We start from the raw sequence: 17,677 nt of genomic DNA on the forward strand, positions 1-17,677 counted from the left end.
TCTTTGTACCATTCTGGGACACCTACATATTTGTCCCTGCCTTTTTGTCTTATTTCTTGTTTTTTTTTATTTGTTGGTCATATCGGTCGCACTCTTGAGTGAGGCGGTCATATTTGGCGGTGGTTTTTGAAGCGTTGCTGGTTGTCTCGTCCTGGAAGAGAGTGTTTGCTCTCTCCTTCGCAAGCATCTGGAGTGACGGTGGCGGCTATGGCATGTCTAAGTTGTGGGTCGGTTTTTGGGATCAATGGGCCCTCGAGCCTGGTTTTGCAATGGGTAACTGCGGATGTGGCTATTGTCAACTGGGAAATGGCGCTGTATGGTTGCGACATTGCGGCTTGAGAGCTGCGAGACGAGAATACACGATGTTCAAACATTAATCCGATGTCCTCTGTGATTTCTTTTGCATGGTTGTAAATGTTACAGACTGAATGTACGCTGTAGGTGGTATCATTTGCTATTTTGTTATAGCAACCGGCATTCAGCAACAGTTTGCTACCGCAGTACTACTTACATGCTCTCGCCCACTGGTACCTGCTGCTTCCTATCTTTTGCTTGCAGTCTAAGCGTCTACACGCCGGTAGCAGTGTCACAAATCTACAAGTTTAATACTTGCAGGCTGTGCGTAATTCGGATTGGTACCGAACTTGCGGCAGGTCGCAGCTTGCAAACTGTAGGCACATGTATAATAGTCACTGACGTTCCGTGCAACTACCACTCAATCAACAGCCGCCATGGCCAGTAAAGCAGAAGCATAATGTCATTTGGAATCCTCGATTTGTCAACGCTTATCATATGTGCTAAGAAAAGTGTCCATGGCGACTGAAGACGTAATGATCTGACAGGTCGAAGGAGGCGGGGAGTTTGGCTAACCATGATAGTGACGATGATGGTGACGTCACAGCGTGTGAGTGATGACTTGATGGAACCTTCGCTGGACGATCGTTGAGGGGCTTGGAATGCTATTTTTGACATATTTATCAAGCTGCGCTCTCGGGTGCTATTTCTTTTCTCAATTCTTCATTGTGCGACAAGAAATTGTTGCGTTTCTCAGCTACCATTTGTACCGACCAATCTCTATTAATACGACGGCTTCGATCCTGCATCAAAAGCAACGACAAGATGATGTCAGCGAGGTCCCTATACGCTATGCGCCCTACACGCATTGGCAGTGTCCTCGCCAGACAAGGATTCTCCATGTCGACCTCCGCACGACTCGGTCTAAAGGAGTCGGCAAGCCGTACGCCCACCCCTTCGACTCCATGCCCGTTTTCATCCCCCATCTGGTGAATCAATCCACTGACTCGATGACTAGAAACAGACAATGACTACGACCGCCACAAGCGAGACTCCCTCGCCAAGCAGAAAAAGGGTGCCGCTCACTGGAAGCCGGAGCTCGCGTCGGACAGCGAGGAGGCTGTCCGAGCAGATCGAGCTGCCAAGGGCGGCGCTGAAGATTTGAAACACTTACAGGAGCGGACGAAGAGAGCGGCGGAGGAGACTGCGAAGGCGGGGACGAGCATGAAGGATAATATGTAAAAGCCTGTCCTGTTTGTCTGTAAATACAATAGCTGGATTACATGGGTTGGCGGATCGCCAGTGACGTGACGTTGTTGGGAGTGTTGCTTCCTCACTTGCATGCTTCACAATTTACCGGTGATGGATGACATGTGTTAGAGGTTGTAGGCCCATGTTTTGTAAAGTATATTTCTAGTGGGGAGACTGAGACCATTTTCTAATTTCATGTTTGCGTAGTGCAACGAGCTCGATGAGCATGTAGTGGTGGTCTACAAAAATATGTCGTTACTCGTGGAACCCCACTGCAGTATTGAATAAAATATTGTCAAGAATAATCGTAGAAACACCAAGTCAACAAAAACTCTTGGTGCAACCAACGTCAACCATTCATACTAAATAAACAGAACCCAGAACTTCAATTGACTCACTAAACCATTCCATCAACCATCCAAAGCCACTTAAAGGTCACAAAACATAGCAAACCTGTGGAATGCGCAGCAGCTATAGGGTAGCTCCCACACCCTCGGGCACGCGATATCGCGCGGATCCTTATCGATAAGCCGCCCAGAGCTCCTCCTCGCCCGCCCTCAACACCATACAAATTTCCGCCGACCTCGGTCTCCGATCCCGAACGGCACCTCGTCCGTCCGTCGCCAGCCTGCGCGCCTTTTCCAATTCCCTCAGCCGCAGCCTCGATTCCTCCGGCCTCTTCCCTCCAATTGAATCCTCACCGCCCGGATCAGGACGATTCCCTCTCCCTCTCCGTCCGCCTTGTCGCATCGGCCGAAGCAACCCCCGCTCCGACCATGACCTCGTCGAACCCGCCGTTCCAGTCCGCGCTGCTCGCGGGCGCCCTCGCCGGCACCACCGTCGACCTTTCGCTCTTCCCCCTCGACACCCTCAAGACGCGCCTGCAGTCGTCGGCCGGCTTCTTCCCCTCCGGCGGCTTCTCCGGCATCTACCGCGGCATCGGGTCCGCCGTCGTCGGGTCCGCCCCGGGCGCCGCCTTCTTCTTCTGCACCTACGAGTCCGTCAAGGGCCTGCTCGCCGACCGCCTGCCCCGCGGTGAAGGCCACCCGTCATGGCACGGCCCCGTAACCCATATGCTCGCCGCTAGCGCCGGTGAGATTGCCGCCTGCTCGATACGCGTGCCCACCGAGGTCGTCAAGCAGCGTGCCCAGGCCGGCCACCACGGAGGTTCGTCCGGGGCGGCCCTGCGTGCCATTCTCGGCCGCTACGGTACCCACGGCCTGACTGCCATGTGGCGCGAGCTGTACCGCGGCTGGGGAATCACCGTGTTCCGCGAGGTGCCCTTCACCGTCATCCAATTCCCGCTATGGGAGGCAATGAAGTCATGGGGTCGGCGTCGGCGCGGCGGGCGGGAGGTTACTGCCGGAGAGAGCGCCCTGTACGGAAGCATGGCTGGCGGCGTGGCAGCTGCGTTGACAACACCCCTGGATGTGCTCAAGACTCGTGTTATGCTCTCCAAGGAGCGGGTGTCAGTGGCCGAGGTCTTCGGGCGATTAGCCCGAGAGGAGGGCGTCCGGCCATTCTTCGCCGGTATTGCGCCGCGAGTGACTTGGATATCAATTGGAGGCGCCATCTTCCTGGGAAGCTACCAATGGGCCATTAACACCATGCACGGGCTGGCCTGAGAGCTAAGAGACGGACAGTAATATACAATACATGTACGATATGATCAATGAGGGGTTCAAAAAAGCGGGAGCGCGCAAAAGGGGGATATATAAACTGCTTTTGGTCGTAACACTATGTACAAATTACGCTATTGGGGACATTTGACATACGGACAAATGTATATACAAAAGAATACGCTTTGGAGAGGACGGGGTCAGAGAGGGCTTCATCTCGACATATACGAGGATGAAGACAGCGGTACTGGCAAGGACGAGACAAGGTATGAGCTGTGGGGGCAAACACCATTAATGAACCAAGCGCACTGGGCTTATCACGGTGCCTGGGCTTCAGTGCTCGGTTCTGAAATTGCGGCGGGCGGTTCCTGGGCCTCCTCTTCCTCGGCCGGCTTCAGGACTGGGGACGGTGGGAAAGGTCGGAGCTCCCTGCGGCCGTTGGTCTTGTAGTGGAGGACGATATCGCTGCCGCCCTTCCAGAGGTGCGTGCGGAGGGCTGCCAGACTGGTCATGGGGGATAACAACTAAACGGGGTTAGACATGAGAACCAAGATACGAGCAGAATGGCCAAAATTATACATACCTGATCGTTACAGTAAAGTTCCAAGTACTCTTCTGGCTTGAGCTCGTCCTCCTCAGACTCCTCAAGCGGAGGTTCGACCCGCTCCGCGACGTATGCAAGAATCTTCTTGACACGCAGCATGCGGTTGGCATTAAGCCTGTTGTTTCCGTCTGTGGAAGCAATGGCGGGTATGCTATCATCCACGGGGTACAACACGAACGAGACCTTGACGGGTTCCTTGAACGGCATCGTGTTCTGCAAGAGGACATCGCCAAGCCACATGGGAGCCTTCTGCTCGATAAAGTCCGCATCCTGACCAACGTGCTGGACGGTTCCTTGGTAGATATTGGCGCTGCCGCCAGACGTCTCCTCCTGGATAACCACCTTGGTACCAGATGGGAGCTTCAGGACGGGTGTATCATTAGGCAAGCTAGGCACCACGCCAGTCTCGACAATTTTCTCAGGGTTCTCAGCCAATTGCTTGTCGTACTCTTGACGAATCTTCTGGATCACGCCGAAGAAGCTGTCGTCGACTTCCTTATCGTGAACCGAAGAGGACTCGGATTCCTCCGCCTTCTCTTCCACGATGACGGGCTTGTCCTGGGTGGCTTGCGATGCTGATCGGCCCAACTTCTTCGTTCCAAACGACATGCGGAACTTCTTGCCGAAAGGCGTGCTCGGAGACTTGCCATTGTCCTTATCCTTGTCGGCGTCCTTACCGTCGGTAGAAGTCTTGCCCTCGGCGGGCTCCGCTGCAGGAGTTTGTGGCGCTACGGCTGGTTTCGCAGCCCCTTCTACAGGGTTGATGGAGCTCGTGAAGTAGTCTTCCCTGTCTACAGATGGGCGACTAGCGTGAGACGCCCTCTTCTCGAGCGGACTCATGGGAGCAGACAGTGCATCCTCTGGGACACCCGGTAGAGACGGTTGGGCAATTATGGAGGGCCCAGGGGTTGCGAGACCGATTGCCAGTCCTGGAGTCATTGGGGGATACTGTCCACTGGCCCTTGGAGTTGTGAGTGGGTCGGCATTCTCCCAGCCTTGTATGGTTGAAGTCGGGAGTGATATCGACATCGGTGCACTCGCAGCTATAGCCGCCGCGGCAGCCTGTCTCGCCTCAACGCCCTCGTTTAGTTTTTGTCGGTATGCCTCATCACGCTTGATTTCCTCGTCAATCAAGTCAGCAAATAGATACCGAAGAATCCATTTTCCAAGGCTGACTGGAGTGGGTGTTAGCTTCGTCTCATAGCCAAAAGGGGACGATTCGCCTACTTCGCTGGTCCTCCCTGAACTCAATGGGCTCATCTAGCTCAATCTCATCGGCGTAAACTTCAGCATCGAAGCAATTAAACGGCTCCAGAACCACAGTAAGGTTACCAGAACTGATATCGATTGAACACCAAGGCGCCACTGCTTCAACCGTGTTTACAACAGTCTCCACATCTTCGAGATGTTGTTTCCCAAAACTTTGGATTGGTTTGCACTGCCTCGGTCAGCAATCGTAGCTGATAAGTTCCCGGGTTCAAAATACCTTGATGAGATCCCAAAGTAACACGTCGCCAGCCGTGTCCAGTGTCAAGACCCGTCTCCTATCGTTGAGTAGCATGTGTTTCAGGAGGCCAAATTGGCCCTCAATGGTCTCTTCGGGTTGATCATGAACCGGCTTGACTTCAGGGTCAGGGTGGTCTATCACGACCTCGGATCCCTTCCGCGTCAAGGTCTCACTAACGGACTTGGTCTCGGGATCCGGAACACTCCGAGTTGGGAACACAGCTGCAGCAGAGACACGCAGGATGGACTCGGCAGGTATCTCCTTCTTTTTGGAGGCTCCATTAACCGCTGGAGGGGAGGATTCGCGTGGCCTGCTCGAGGCGTTGGATGTGGCTCTCTGATGTCGGAATGATTCGGGGAGCTGGATATCGATGCCGGTATCAATATCCTGCCATCGGTTGATAGATGATCGGTTTGTTGCGGTCCAGATGTGGCCGCCAGCGGCAACAACCTTGCTCACACCAATGTGCTCCTGAGCAACCGCGAGACTAAGACCATCATCCATGTCCTCGAGGCTGCCTCGTACGTCTGTCTTGGCTACTAAGCCCGAGCGATCAGTGCTGTAAAAGATGCCGAGTCGCGGATCATCTGAGAAAAGCGACCAAATACTCTCGTCGTGCATGGTAAAGGTGTACATGCACCGTCCACCCTTGACACTCCACATCTTGATCGTCTTGTCGGCGCTGGCACTAATAATAGTGTCACCAGCGTCGTCAATGAGGATAGACCGGATGTTGTCGACATGGCCGACGAGCTTAGAGACCTTGGAGCCGGTTCGAGGGTCGTACAATCGCACAATCTTCTCTGGACCACCGCTGGCCATGATATTGCGACCGACGCGGAGAGCGTACACGGAGCCCTTCTCAGCAATGTCGTCACCCTTGACGTCAATCTCTAGAGTCTTGCCTCCACCATTGATGTCCCAGAGACAAATCTTGCGGTCGAGCCCTCCGGATGCAACCCAATTCACACCCATGTCCGCGGGAGGAGTAGCGACGACCTTGACATAGTCTGCATGCTCTCCAATGGTCTCGGCTTGGGTGTTGTTGCCTTCGGAATGCGGGCGCCATAGCTTGACTGTTAGATCGGAGGAGGCGGAGACGAGGGCGGTATTGTTGTGGGCGAGGGCGATGTCGTTGATCCAGTGCATGTGGGCATGGGTCTGGGCGCGGAACTTGGTCGTAGGCTTGGGTGCGGCCTTGGCTTTGTCGTCGGTCTTTTCATCTGATGGTGGAGTGGAATCTACGACGTCGCTGCGGCGCTTGAGGTCAAGGTTCAGGTCCCAGGCGCATACTATGCCGTCTCGGCCGCCAGAGTAGCTGTGAGAGGCCACAGAGTCAGTTTTGGGTCCGGGAAAGGACGGGGAAGTTGGCGTCGAGCGGGCTTACAGAATGGCGTTGTCGCTGTCGACTGCGAGGCCATTGACGCCGAGGCGATGGCCGCCATCGGAGGATTTGGCGTTTTCGAGAACTAAGACGGGGAATCAGCACCGAGGGGAGGTAGAATTGGGCGGGAATTGTGTGTCCCGTTGTGCGACAACCGTGCTGGGCGGCACGAACTCTCTTACCATAGCTGATTCTCTGGCGCGCCTTCTTGGCCATGGCGGAGGGGGATGGCGGAGAAGGATGGGCATGCGCCGGCCGCGGCGTGGAGAGGGTCTGGCGAAGGTAGGACAGGCGACGGGTAGGCGCAGGAGGAGGCGATCACGGGCGAATGCTGTGGACGGGAGGAGGAGAAGAGAGAGGAGGCGGGCGAAGAGGCGGAGAAGGGTCGGGGTTGGGATGATGCGGGATGAGAGGCGGGATGCGGGATGTGGAAGCGGAAGTGGAGGGTGCCAACCTGCTAGTTAGGTACCTGCCAGAACTGAGTCCAGAGCGCTGTGGTGCACCCTGCCTGTAATAGTGGCCAGGCTGGACTGGGTAAGGAAGCGACGGTGGGCAGCGGGCTAAACTCCACTATTTCCACCTATGGATTAAGCACCTAGGAAGGTACGTTAGGTGTTGGGCGTCCCAGACTGGCAAGGCAGGACGGAGCTCCATCCCTGGCGGCCTAGATCCCTGGATCCCTGAATTCCTTGGGTATAGATGCCCGTTGCAGCGGCGCGGCCACGTCCAGCTGGGAGTAGGGCCCGCTGTGCCGCCCTATGACTTTAGGCGGCAATGGACGGGAACGTGGTGTTGGCTGGCGCGTGAACCCTCTGGGTCTGGGTCTGGGTTCTTGGTCTGGGGGGGGCTGGAGCCTTCTGGGGAGAGCTTCCCCGCTGCTGTCGCTCAGAAGGGCTCATCCACCCCACTGCAGCTCACCACCACCAGCTGTGCCATCCGAGGTAACAAAGCTGGCGCCCCTGCAGCAGCATCACAGGGGCACACCTCACTAAAGCGGGGGTGGTGACAGTGCCAGCGCCTCCTCCCCGCCTGCTCCTGTGGCCTGGGCTGTTGGTTCTCTTGGTTCTGTTGGTCGGTGGCTCGGTGGGCAACTGGTCGTCAGACACGGCGGGGCCTAGCGCCGCCTACAACTGTCGGGAGCCCGCCCGCGACGAGTTCCCTGGCGCTTCACCCGCCTGGCTGTCACCCGACGCTCCATGGAATGTGTCCGGCTCCGTCTCCGTCTTCTAGAAGGACGACATGGGACCGCCTTTCAATGCCCGCAGCGTCGATCTGCGCGGAGTCGATACCGGCCGATGTCTGAGACACCATGGTGAACTGGGGACTGCAGCTTGCCGGTTTCCGGAGACTAGGTATGGTCTAACCCTGGGCATGGCTTGCTTGTTCACCACAAACACCATCAACATCATCACTAGTGAGAGCAGACACAAAGAAAAGCGGGTGAAATGATGTCAATAAGGGTGCAAACACTTGGCTAAATGCAATTCTAACGCCTCAATATAGTAAATAAACATCAAAACATTATCGTCATCGTCGTCAACCCGAATTGTTCCAACCGTATTCGTACACCACAAAGCATCCATTCTAACCCTCGGCCCGTCTGCCCAAAACGTCGTGTCATTTACCCCCCCTTCACACGCGGCCTTGCCGTTTCATCCGCGGCATCTCATACAAACCCAAAAAAAGAACACCATGCGGAATCCAACTCACTCGCTCCTCACTGACACATACAGCATCCAACGGAGCACCACCGGGTTGATTGCCATTTGTCGTTCTTGCCCTCGCACTGCGGACAGTCGTCGGGGAGCGTCTTGACCTCCTCCTGGCGTCCTGGGCAATCTTCCCGATAGCATCGCGTATTGCCCCGCGCGACTCGGTGCCCGCACTTGTACTCGACAAGCATTCGACGACACATCGATGTGGCTGATCAAGGTGGTAGGTAGATGGGATGTTGTCAAAGAGCGTGTCAGGTAAATTCGATATAATCGAGAGATATGTAGATGGATAGGTCGGATAAGCGGATAGTCGTTGGTTTTAATGTTGGTTGCAGGATGACGATGAGCAATAGCTGTATGTAATACCAGCACAGCAATTCATGACTGTCTTTCTTGTTCTTTGTTGAAGAGATAAAGGACAAGGAGAACTGTCGTCGAGTCCAGCAAAAGACAATGGCGATGGGTGCGTTTCGAGTGTCGGGCTCGTTCCACTGTCCGTCAGCTCAGCTCAGCGCAGACATTTTCTGTTTTACGTTTTAGCCACGACCCACGGGGACGGAACGGGTGTCGGCTTCATTATAAAACAATCCAGACGACGCCCAAGGAAAATGGGAAGAGCCGAGCGCCGGCAGTTCATGTACTGCACATACGAATAGGTACACGTGTGTGCGCGTGTGTGTGTGGTCGCCCCAACAAGCCACTTTGCTCGGCTGACGGGCTGGCCTGAGCCGGGCTCGTAACTGCAAATACATACGCACTTGTGACGGTGACCCGGACAAAAAGGAAACCCGGGGGGGTGGCTCAGCCGCGCCGCCCACCCAGGAACGGCCGGCACAGGAGGAGGATGGGCGGGAATAACGCCATGACGTGGACGGCGCGGTGGGGGAGGCAGAAGAAGCCAATGAAGCCCATGACGCGGCTGTCTCGGCCAATGGTGTTGAGTGGCAATGGTTGAGACGTAGCCGATGTCTCCGGCTGGATACGAGACGGCTTCGTACCTTTACGTGGGAGTAAGACGAGCGAGACAAGGTGTACTTCGTACAAAATGACAGTGAGGGGCATATGTCATTACACTCGTCCTAATCATTAAGTAGTTTGCTACAAAGACTCCGGCACATCCTCCAAGACAACCCATGTATCTACTCCGTACCTAAACTCCGTCTCGCGCAAAGTAGCCGTGGTCTGCCGCACCTCTCGATAAACACGAGATGCCTACCACCCATACCATCTCTGCTCTAGCCTGTCACCGGCAACTTGCAGCACCCGTCTTCCCGAGGAAGCCCACCGCTTGAAGATCCAGGGCCGCCGGTTTAGGCACTTGCGGCACGCCCAATCATGCGACCGCTCCATGTCGCTCAGGCAGAACAAGCACTTCAAGGGCCGTCTCTTGCGTCCGCATGGCGACTTTGAGATCTTGGTGTGACCGCATGCGTAAGCATCGACCCGTCGGTAGCACATTGTGCGTGTAGATCGGTTTGATAGAATGTGATTTGCTGCTATGCGCTCTGGAGAATTCAAAGCGTCGATTCAAGCGAGCCTGTCAAGTATTTATCCCCTCCTCTCGAGATCTTGTTTGTCTGCGGGATTGAACATGGCGCTTCTATTCAGGGAACAATCCATTCATTGTTACTTTCGGAACAAACGGGCACGGAACAGAACATGGTGGTTTTCATTGTTCTTAACGCACATGGCATGATATCATTTTAGTACCCTAACTCCGTGCTATTATGAGCAACCCAGTGTACACAGATGGCCTTCCTGACCAAGGAACCCCCTGTCATCCTTGGAACTACCTGCTGAACTTGCCCTGCTTCTGCCTCGGCTGGCTGCCGTACGCTCTCCGTCCCTGGTTCTTCTTGTCCCGGCTCATGCTGGCGCCCAGCGTAATCTCCACGCGAGGAGGCGTAGAGAAGCCGAAGCCCTTGGCCACCCTGGCGAGGTCTAGCTTGTTGATGTCGAAAACGCTGCGCAGCGAGTGCGATGCGTAGGCGTGGAGGTAGCTGCGGTATCCGTCCTTGGCGCTCTTGTTCAGGTAGTAGTTTTGGCTGATGAGCTTCTCAAGCTGCGACTGGACGTTGAGAATCTTGTTGGAGGGGAAGTCAAACTCGACGACTGGCACACGGGCAGCCTTGAGGTGAGACAAGAATCCGACCTCGCTGGGCTGCAGGAACATGAGCGATCGGCCCTTGCTGTTGTTGCCACGGGCCGTTCGGCCCACTCGGTGAATGTAATCGCGAGGGTCATCCGGAGGGTCGAATTGGACGATCCAGTCAACGGCGGGGATCTGTACCGGCGTTAGAAAAAGTTTATCAATTGAGGGGTTCCTTGTGACTTACATCGAGACCACGGGCGGCCACATCAGTGCAGATCAGAGTGCCTTGCTTGGCATTGCAGAACTCGAAGAAGGTGTTGGTTCGCTTTTGCTGCTTCTGCTTGCCGTGGAGGTCGAGGACGGGAAGGTCGATGAAGTTGAGCAACTCGGCGTGGTACTTGACGCACGCGCAGCTGCTGAAGAAAACAATAACCTTCTTCTTGAGGTTGCGCTTCAGGAAGGAGAACAGGAGAAGGAATCGCTTCTCGGCCTCACAGAGGACGTAGCCCTGCTCGAGACCCTCAACGGTGCTGAACTGCTTCTCCTCATCGACGTTGATGTACAGCGGGCCAGGTCGCAGCGAGATGCGCGCCAGGTCCTCGACCTTGGTGGTTTGAGTGGCCGAGAAGAGCATGGTCTGTCGGTCGGCCTTGGGGAGAATCTTGATGATCTGTCGCATTTCGTCTTCGAAACCGATCTCGAGGATTCGGTCAGCCTCATCAATGACCAGGGACTTGAGATTCTTGAAGACAAATGGCGTGTTCTGAAGGTGATCGAGCAGTCGCCCGGGAGTCGCGATTATGAGGTTGACACCCTTGGAAAGCTTTTCCGCCTCCGCTCGTCGGTTAGCACCGCCGATGACAATGCCGTAGGTTTGGGAGTGGTGGGCCATAAGCTCTCGAGCAACGCCGAAAATTTGCAGAGCCAGTTCACGGGTGGGAGACACCACAATGACACCGGTACCGTTGCGGGGTTTGAAGCGGAGGGAGCACAGCATCTCAACGACGGGGATCAAGAATGCCAAAGTCTTTCCGGATCCAGTCTTGGCAGCACCGAGAACATCACGACCAGCCAGAGAAGGAGGGATACCCCTTCGCTGGATCTCCGTCATGGTGGTGAAGCCCATTTCCTCAATCGCCTTCATCGTCTTTTCGGAGAGGCTAAGCTCCTTGAACGATTGCGCCTCGGCGCCAGCGATGGGAGGAAGCGTGAGCTTTCCGCCGTCGGGCAGGTCTGTGTCGGCCTCAGCCTCGTCTCCCTTCACATCGTCGTCCTCGAGCTCATCTCCAGACTCGTCCTTGTCGTCCTCAGCTTCCTCATCGCTATCCGCTTCGGCATCGTCTTCGTCTTCATCCTCCTCATCAGAGGACTCGGGTTCGGGTTCATGGCGGGGCTCGGGCTTTGAGCGCTTGGCCTTCTTTGACTTTTCGGGGATGGCGGCAGCAGATCGCTTTCCGTTAGTCGCCTTGACTCCATTGGAGTCCTTGAACTTGCGCTTCTTGCTGCCTGCGAAATCCATCTTGGCTGTGGTTTGCTGTATGGTGGATGCTACGGCGGTCGATCGGTCGACTGGACGGCGCTCAATGCTAGGAAATTTTCTTATCGCCCAAAAAAAAGTCTGAGTGCAGCTGCTGATAACGGACCAGCAGTTGTTCCTGTTCCGACTGCCTTGACGAATCGACAGCCGGTCAATGGATTCTTTCCTCGTCCCGTAGCATAGTGGGTCTGCTGCAAATGCTTTTCTGAGCTTTGACTGATGAAGTTAGCGCCAAGGCCGCTTTCACTTGGACCCTGAGAAGGCTGGAAGTGTATCAGGTGACTGGCAGGGACAGTTGAGGCTGGTGTCTTTGCAAGTGGCGGTGCTGAAAGCGCGTCTTACGAAAATACAGGCATTGTCGAGTCATGCCACTTATGAAGCTATCTACGCAGCCGGCGAAAATATGAGCTAGAAATGATATTTGATTTTTATATTGTCCTGCATGTGTGCCTACCTACCGGCCACACCTATATTCAGGGCAAGATTCCAAAAAAAAATGGCAGAGAGAAAAGTGATCTAGAAGGCTGACGGAGCCATAATTATGCGCGTCCCAGTATAATCATCCCGAATTAGGCATAGTACCGGGTCACGCCCCCCTGGAAAAAAAGCGGCGGCCCAGTTTGGCACCAGAAGGCTCGGGTCACCTCAACCAATTCTTCAAACTCGGAATTTCTTCGTCCCCAGTGCGCCTCGACTTATTTGAAAATATCTTGTTGACGCGGGCAGCTGGTTCTTTTGCGTCGCTTCGTCAGCTTGTATTGCTCTGAGTGATTGATTTGTCGCCTTCGTCACGTCTGATACACGTGATCACCTGAAAGACCTTTGTGTGAGCGTGGCGCAAACCTCTGAACTCCCACCTCAACGGCGAAAATTGTGATCACTCCGTCAGCCTCCGCATCGCAACACCTACCATTTCGACAGCTTCCTGACCGCTGTCGCCTTCGTACATCCCTGCGGGCTACGAACCGTTACCGCACGTACACCATAGCTCTTGCTCGCTGCGCCGTTGCTACTCGCTCGAACGACTCTTGCACTCGCAGCCTAATATCATCGAACTCGGGTGCCATCTTTCTCGTCGCGCTCGCTCAATAAGTGGAAGCGATGGCGGAACAACGCCCTGATATCCAGAGTATCCTGGCCGCATTGGGTATGTAACCGCGACACTTCGGAACAAAATGCATCTTCTAACCTTGACTTCAGCGTCCCAGCGACCACCGGCTGCAGCCCCATCACAGACGCCGCCTGGCACCAGCCCAGCTTACCCTCCTCCGTCAACCTCCGCCCAACCCGCGCCTAGCTACCAGCCTGCTCCTGGGGCCCCTAGTTATGGGGCCCCAGGCTATGGCGGGTTGCCTGCGCCTGCGTCAAGTGGAAACGTCGACTTGAGCGCCATTCGCCCAGTTAACTCCGGAACTGTCAGCATTGCTGATGCGATTGCTCAAGCCAAGGCATACGCCGCTGAGAAGGGCGTTGCCTCGTATGACCGCCCTCTTGTCTATGCCCCCGACTCGAGGGGCCCCGACCGATCCTACAAACGATCCAGATCACGATCACCAGCCCGAGACGAGTTTCGCGATGGAGTGAACCCTTATAGAGACGAGCGCCGTGCCGACCGCGGAGCGCCTGGACGGAATTATGACCGTGATCGATCCTTCTCTCCTGGCCCACGTGGCCGTGCCTTCTCTCCCCGTGGAGGAAATGGACGAGAGAGGTCTCCTCTCAGGGGAGGAGGAGGCGACGACAACTCGGAAACCATTCAGATCGAATCTAGTCTTGTTGGCCTTATTATTGGTCGACAAGGAGAAAACCTTCGCCGTATCGAAGCTGAGTCGAACTGCCGTGTTCAGTTCTTGGCTGCGACTGATGGTGGTCCCTTCCGTCAATGCAAAATCACTGGCCCTCGACATCGCCGAGCTGAAGTGAAGGAAGCCATTAACCGCATCATCGAGGATAGCGGAATGGGCGCTTTGAATCGCACCAACGAAAAGCCCCGGGATCCCAACAAGGGTGGCGCGACCGCTCTCCGCGAGGGCGAGGACCACATGCAAATCATGGTGCCCGATCGCACAGTCGGTTTGATCATTGGTCGTGGCGGCGAGACCATTCGGGACCTCCAGGAACGGTCAGGATGCCACATCAACATTGTCGGCGAATCTAAGAGCGTGAACGGACTCCGACCTGTTAACCTCATTGGCACTCGTGAAGCAGCCGCTCGAGCCAAGGACTTTATCATGGAAATTGTCGACAGCGACAGCCGAGGCGACGCACCGCCCGCCATCAAGAAGATGGGAGGTGGCGGAGGAGCAGGACCTCCAGGTGGAGGTGCAGTTGGAGGAATGGGAGGCCCTGGTGGTCGCAATGACGGCCCTCCCCGTGATATGGGGGGGGCTGGTGGCCCGGACAAGATCAACGACGCCGTCTATGTTCCCTCTGACGCCGTAGGTATGATTATTGGCAAGGGCGGCGAGACAATCCGTGAAATGCAGAATGTCACTGGATGTAAGATCAATGTTGCGCAGTCGTCCGGTCCTGGCGAAGTGCAGCGGGAGATTGCCTTGATTGGTTCGCGCGATAGTATCGCTCGGGCTAAGTTGGCTATTGACGAGAAGGTCGAAGCAGTAGTATGTATCTGGTGCTCCGCTCTTACATGTATAACGACAACTAATGGTCCGACAGCGCCAGAAGGGTAGCGGCGGTGGCCGTGGAGGTGGTGGTGGACGTGGCCATCATGATTCTGATCGAAACAACTTTTCCCAGCCGGGACCCAGTGCTGCTACTAACCAAGCTCCTCCAGCTGCTGCAACAGATGGGCAGGACCCATATGCTCAATGTAAGTGAACTCTCTATCTATGACCAGACTGAGATACTAACGAAGACAGATGGTGGCTACCAGAACTACGTTGCCCTTTGGTACCAGTCTCTGATGTACCAGCAACAACAGGGCGGAGATGCTCCTCCTGCCGGAGCCCCGGCACCTGGAGCACCGTGATGTCTCTCCTCAGCGGCGATCGCACGCTTTCATGATTGGGTGACTTTGATAGAGCTCTCGTCCGCAGTGCCGCGGACTGGGCACCATCCAAGATGGCCTGGTTTGATTGACGTCGCCTTGTGCTTCTGACATTCTGCCCAGCAACACATGACATCCTTGCAGAATCCACGACTGTACAGCATTCCCCCATTTCATTTCTTGAGGGTCCTTTCGACTCAAGGTCCGCCTGCTTTGATTAACGTATATCCTTTGACTCGACCGCCTTTACGACATTAATACTGAGGTACCAACGCAGAAGCAACATCCATTGTTGTCCTGCCTTTTTGCCTTGATTGCTTTCGTATGAGCCGAGAGCGCGAACAGATGCTTGAAGCCTATTTGGACACAGACAGCGGCGTCGTCTTGTCTCGGCGTTCCAAACCTTGCGCATGATATCGGGGATGCCAGCTACAACTCACGACTTGACGTCTTGATGATTTCCTTGACGACTTCTGATGCCAGTTTGTCTGTGGACATGACGTACATCTTGAAACTCAATTGCAACTCCCTGCCTCGTGGTGTGCTTGGGGAAGTGAAACCGATTTCTAGATTGGCTTCATGACTGACTTGAGCGTACGCCTCGGAGCTTACAAGCGACCGCGGCAGACTTTAAGTGCTGAACTGGTTTCTCCGTCTCCCGTTTTCATCCATCAACCGTGGCCCTGAACTAGGGGCATGTCTGGTCCCTGAACGAACTGTGCAAGCTGGTTTCTCTTCTTCTCTATGCATGTATGCCGCACTGCACACCTGCACCTGCGTCCTCGTCCCCCAGGCGTTTTGTGTTCCTCGTTTTTGGCTTGTGTTTAACTTGCTCGAGACTTTGTTTCTTGTCTGCCCTTGCGGAGGGAATGGATCCAATTCTTTGTGGTGTGGAAACCCGGATAGGAGTTAAGGGAAAGAAAATTGCTGTATCATGGTTACTACATCTCGAATAATTGACGCATGTATTCCGATAAATTGCCCCTTCGCATGAATGTGAATGACTGTAAAGGACTAACCATGAATGAAGGAAAGCCTCTTGCCTTCTTGGGCGAATGTGCTGTGATGATTTGCCGACCCGGTGACCTAGTGTGAGAAGGAATCTAGTCGGCATCTGAACAAGTGAAGAATATGCAACTCAGCCCACGTCTGAGACGTTGAAGGTTGCCAGGTTTTGTATTCTGGCTTGGCAGACGCACTCTCGGGAGAATGATGCTGTGTTCTGAATACATACCATATTGCCATAAGCTTCTAGACAACCTTGGCCTCAGACACCTTGCTGCATCGTCCTCATTCTGTCGCAGACGACGACAACTTGTGGATCTTTGGTTTGCATCTCTCAATCTACCATATTATATGCATAGCTCCAACCTATAGACCCTCCTCACCAATAACCCATCCTTGGTTTGCACAGCGACTCTCGCCTGGTTGGGTGGCCTAGTCCGGGAGTCAAATCCTTCTCCAACCCCATAAAGCCGAAAGGCTGGACGGCGATTCCCATACTAGGAGCTCTATAGTCTAGTTAAAGAAGCCCGAAATTACACGTGCGGAAGCCCATGAAGAAAGGCACAGGCAAGGCCGTTCTTCAAAACTAGCATTGATCAGGATCTGGAGCGATCCTTCGCGCAGCCTGGCCTTACGAGGCTCTGGATCAGGAAGAATATCGGCCACCCTTTATATAGATGCTACCTTAATTCTTCATAGGGGATCTCACTCAGATAGCCCGTGACTTGTATCTAACACCCTTATGTACTCAAAATTTGACGGGCTAGGTCTCCCCTGATTGATGGTTTCTAACGGGTTTTGTAGGCCTTGCTTGAACAGAGTATAGAGTATTTGCAGTATTCAACCTCCAATACCCTGCGTAGTTAACTGTGAGAACTAAACAAATATCGGTGGGACGCAATTCTCAACGGCTCTTCAGGAGGTTACTGCATGCTCTATTTCCGGATCTCAACGTTATGGGATCCGGCTGATAGATATTGTACGGCTGACACGACAATGTGGTGTCGTTCCTTTGCAAATTCCAATGTTGTTCTATTGCAGCAAAAACTTCACGTAGGCACGCGGAAAAGAATTATTGCCTGCCAAGCCTGGCTATGGAGAGGATTCGCTGGCGGTAATTCCGAGAGAAAGACAGCTATCAATGATGCTGTAGGGCTGCACCACTCAACAAATGCCACACACTGTACGAAGGTTGACGTAGGAAGTTTGACATCTTCAATAGTGTTTGAACAGCCCCCCATAAAGTACAATCTGCGACCGATCAAGTACATAAGACAAGCAATAGTAGCGAAGCTCCAACTAAAAGTTATTCAATATTATATAGTCAAGTATATTTAGGGCAATAATAACCTTACTTTTAGACGTAAGAACTAAACTCAGTACATTACCTCAAGATCAAACGATAAATATCCAAGATGCTTATTAGGCACTAAAAGACAGCACAAACACACTGTTTTACACTATATGGCCGGTACAAACCTACAACCTGGGAGATTGCCAGACTTCCTGCGTCAGCCTTCGTAAAGCTGCTTCCAGTGTTGCATATGCATGCCTAAATTAGCCGGGCTCTGCAATCTGATATGTACGGGGCCTTGCTAACTCGGGTCTCGTAGCATTCGCGTAACTTACATGGGATGCGGCCCCCAAAATGAACCCTGCTAC

The 17,677-nt window shown here is 54.2% G+C and overlaps 6 protein-coding genes across 6 annotated transcripts; 4 read left to right on the forward strand and 2 right to left on the reverse strand.

Annotated features, from left to right (window-relative positions):
- The first annotated feature begins 291 nt into the window (after nt 1-291).
- Nucleotides 292-951, forward strand: BGZ61DRAFT_444002 (uncharacterized protein). The gene has a single exon (XM_046244937.1). It carries the CDS (start codon nt 512-514, stop codon nt 740-742), a length of 231 nt encoding a protein of 76 aa, XP_046110064.1. The 5' UTR covers nt 292-511; the 3' UTR covers nt 743-951.
- Nucleotides 952-953: 2 nt separating this feature from the next.
- BGZ61DRAFT_585056 (uncharacterized protein) lies at nt 954-1,795 on the forward strand. Its single transcript, XM_046256386.1, has 2 exons — nt 954-1,237; nt 1,313-1,795. The coding sequence occupies exons 1-2, from the start codon at nt 1,120-1,122 to the stop codon at nt 1,534-1,536; spliced, it is 342 nt and encodes a 113-aa protein (XP_046110065.1). The 5' UTR covers nt 954-1,119; the 3' UTR covers nt 1,537-1,795.
- A 526-nt stretch (nt 1,796-2,321) lies between these two features.
- BGZ61DRAFT_342052 (mitochondrial carrier domain-containing protein) lies at nt 2,322-3,170 on the forward strand (the record flags this gene model as incomplete). Its single annotated transcript, XM_046239477.1, has 1 exon — nt 2,322-3,170. One exon carries the CDS (start codon nt 2,322-2,324, stop codon nt 3,168-3,170), a length of 849 nt encoding a protein of 282 aa, XP_046110066.1.
- Nucleotides 3,171-3,481: 311 nt separating this feature from the next.
- Nucleotides 3,482-6,875, reverse strand: BGZ61DRAFT_342670 (uncharacterized protein; the record flags this gene model as incomplete). Its single annotated transcript, XM_046239528.1, has 6 exons — nt 3,482-3,688; nt 3,748-4,943; nt 4,996-5,206; nt 5,255-6,593; nt 6,663-6,744; nt 6,842-6,875. 6 exons carry the CDS (start codon nt 6,873-6,875, stop codon nt 3,482-3,484), a joined length of 3,069 nt encoding a protein of 1,022 aa, XP_046110067.1.
- Nucleotides 6,876-10,163: 3,288 nt separating this feature from the next.
- BGZ61DRAFT_343112 (P-loop containing nucleoside triphosphate hydrolase protein) lies at nt 10,164-11,985 on the reverse strand (the record flags this gene model as incomplete). The annotated part of the gene is made up of 2 exons (XM_046239563.1): nt 10,164-10,658; nt 10,711-11,985. 2 exons carry the CDS (start codon nt 11,983-11,985, stop codon nt 10,164-10,166), a joined length of 1,770 nt encoding a protein of 589 aa, XP_046110068.1.
- Nucleotides 11,986-13,178: 1,193 nt separating this feature from the next.
- On the forward strand, nt 13,179-14,992 carry BGZ61DRAFT_473885 (uncharacterized protein; the record flags this gene model as incomplete). Its single annotated transcript, XM_046248513.1, has 3 exons — nt 13,179-14,624; nt 14,680-14,833; nt 14,883-14,992. 3 exons carry the CDS (start codon nt 13,179-13,181, stop codon nt 14,990-14,992), a joined length of 1,710 nt encoding a protein of 569 aa, XP_046110069.1.
- Between the last annotated feature and the right edge of the window lie 2,685 nt (nt 14,993-17,677).

The sequence above is a fragment of the Ilyonectria robusta genome, assembly GCF_021365365.1.
Source record: "Ilyonectria robusta strain PMI_751 chromosome Unknown BGZ61scaffold_3, whole genome shotgun sequence".
NCBI lineage: Eukaryota > Fungi > Ascomycota > Sordariomycetes > Hypocreales > Nectriaceae > Ilyonectria > Ilyonectria robusta.

Excerpts from the sequence above, each read along its gene's own strand:
- BGZ61DRAFT_444002 (XM_046244937.1), top strand. The coding sequence starts at position 512 with ATGCTCTCGCCCACTGGTACCTGCTGCTTCCTATCTTTTGCTTGCAGT.
- BGZ61DRAFT_585056 (XM_046256386.1), top strand. The coding sequence starts at position 1,120 with ATGATGTCAGCGAGGTCCCTATACGCTATGCGCCCTACACGCATTGGC. Across the intron at positions 1,238-1,312 it reads TCTAAAGGAGTCGGCAAGCC|AAACAGACAATGACTACGAC; the intron begins GTACGCCCACCC and ends CTCGATGACTAG.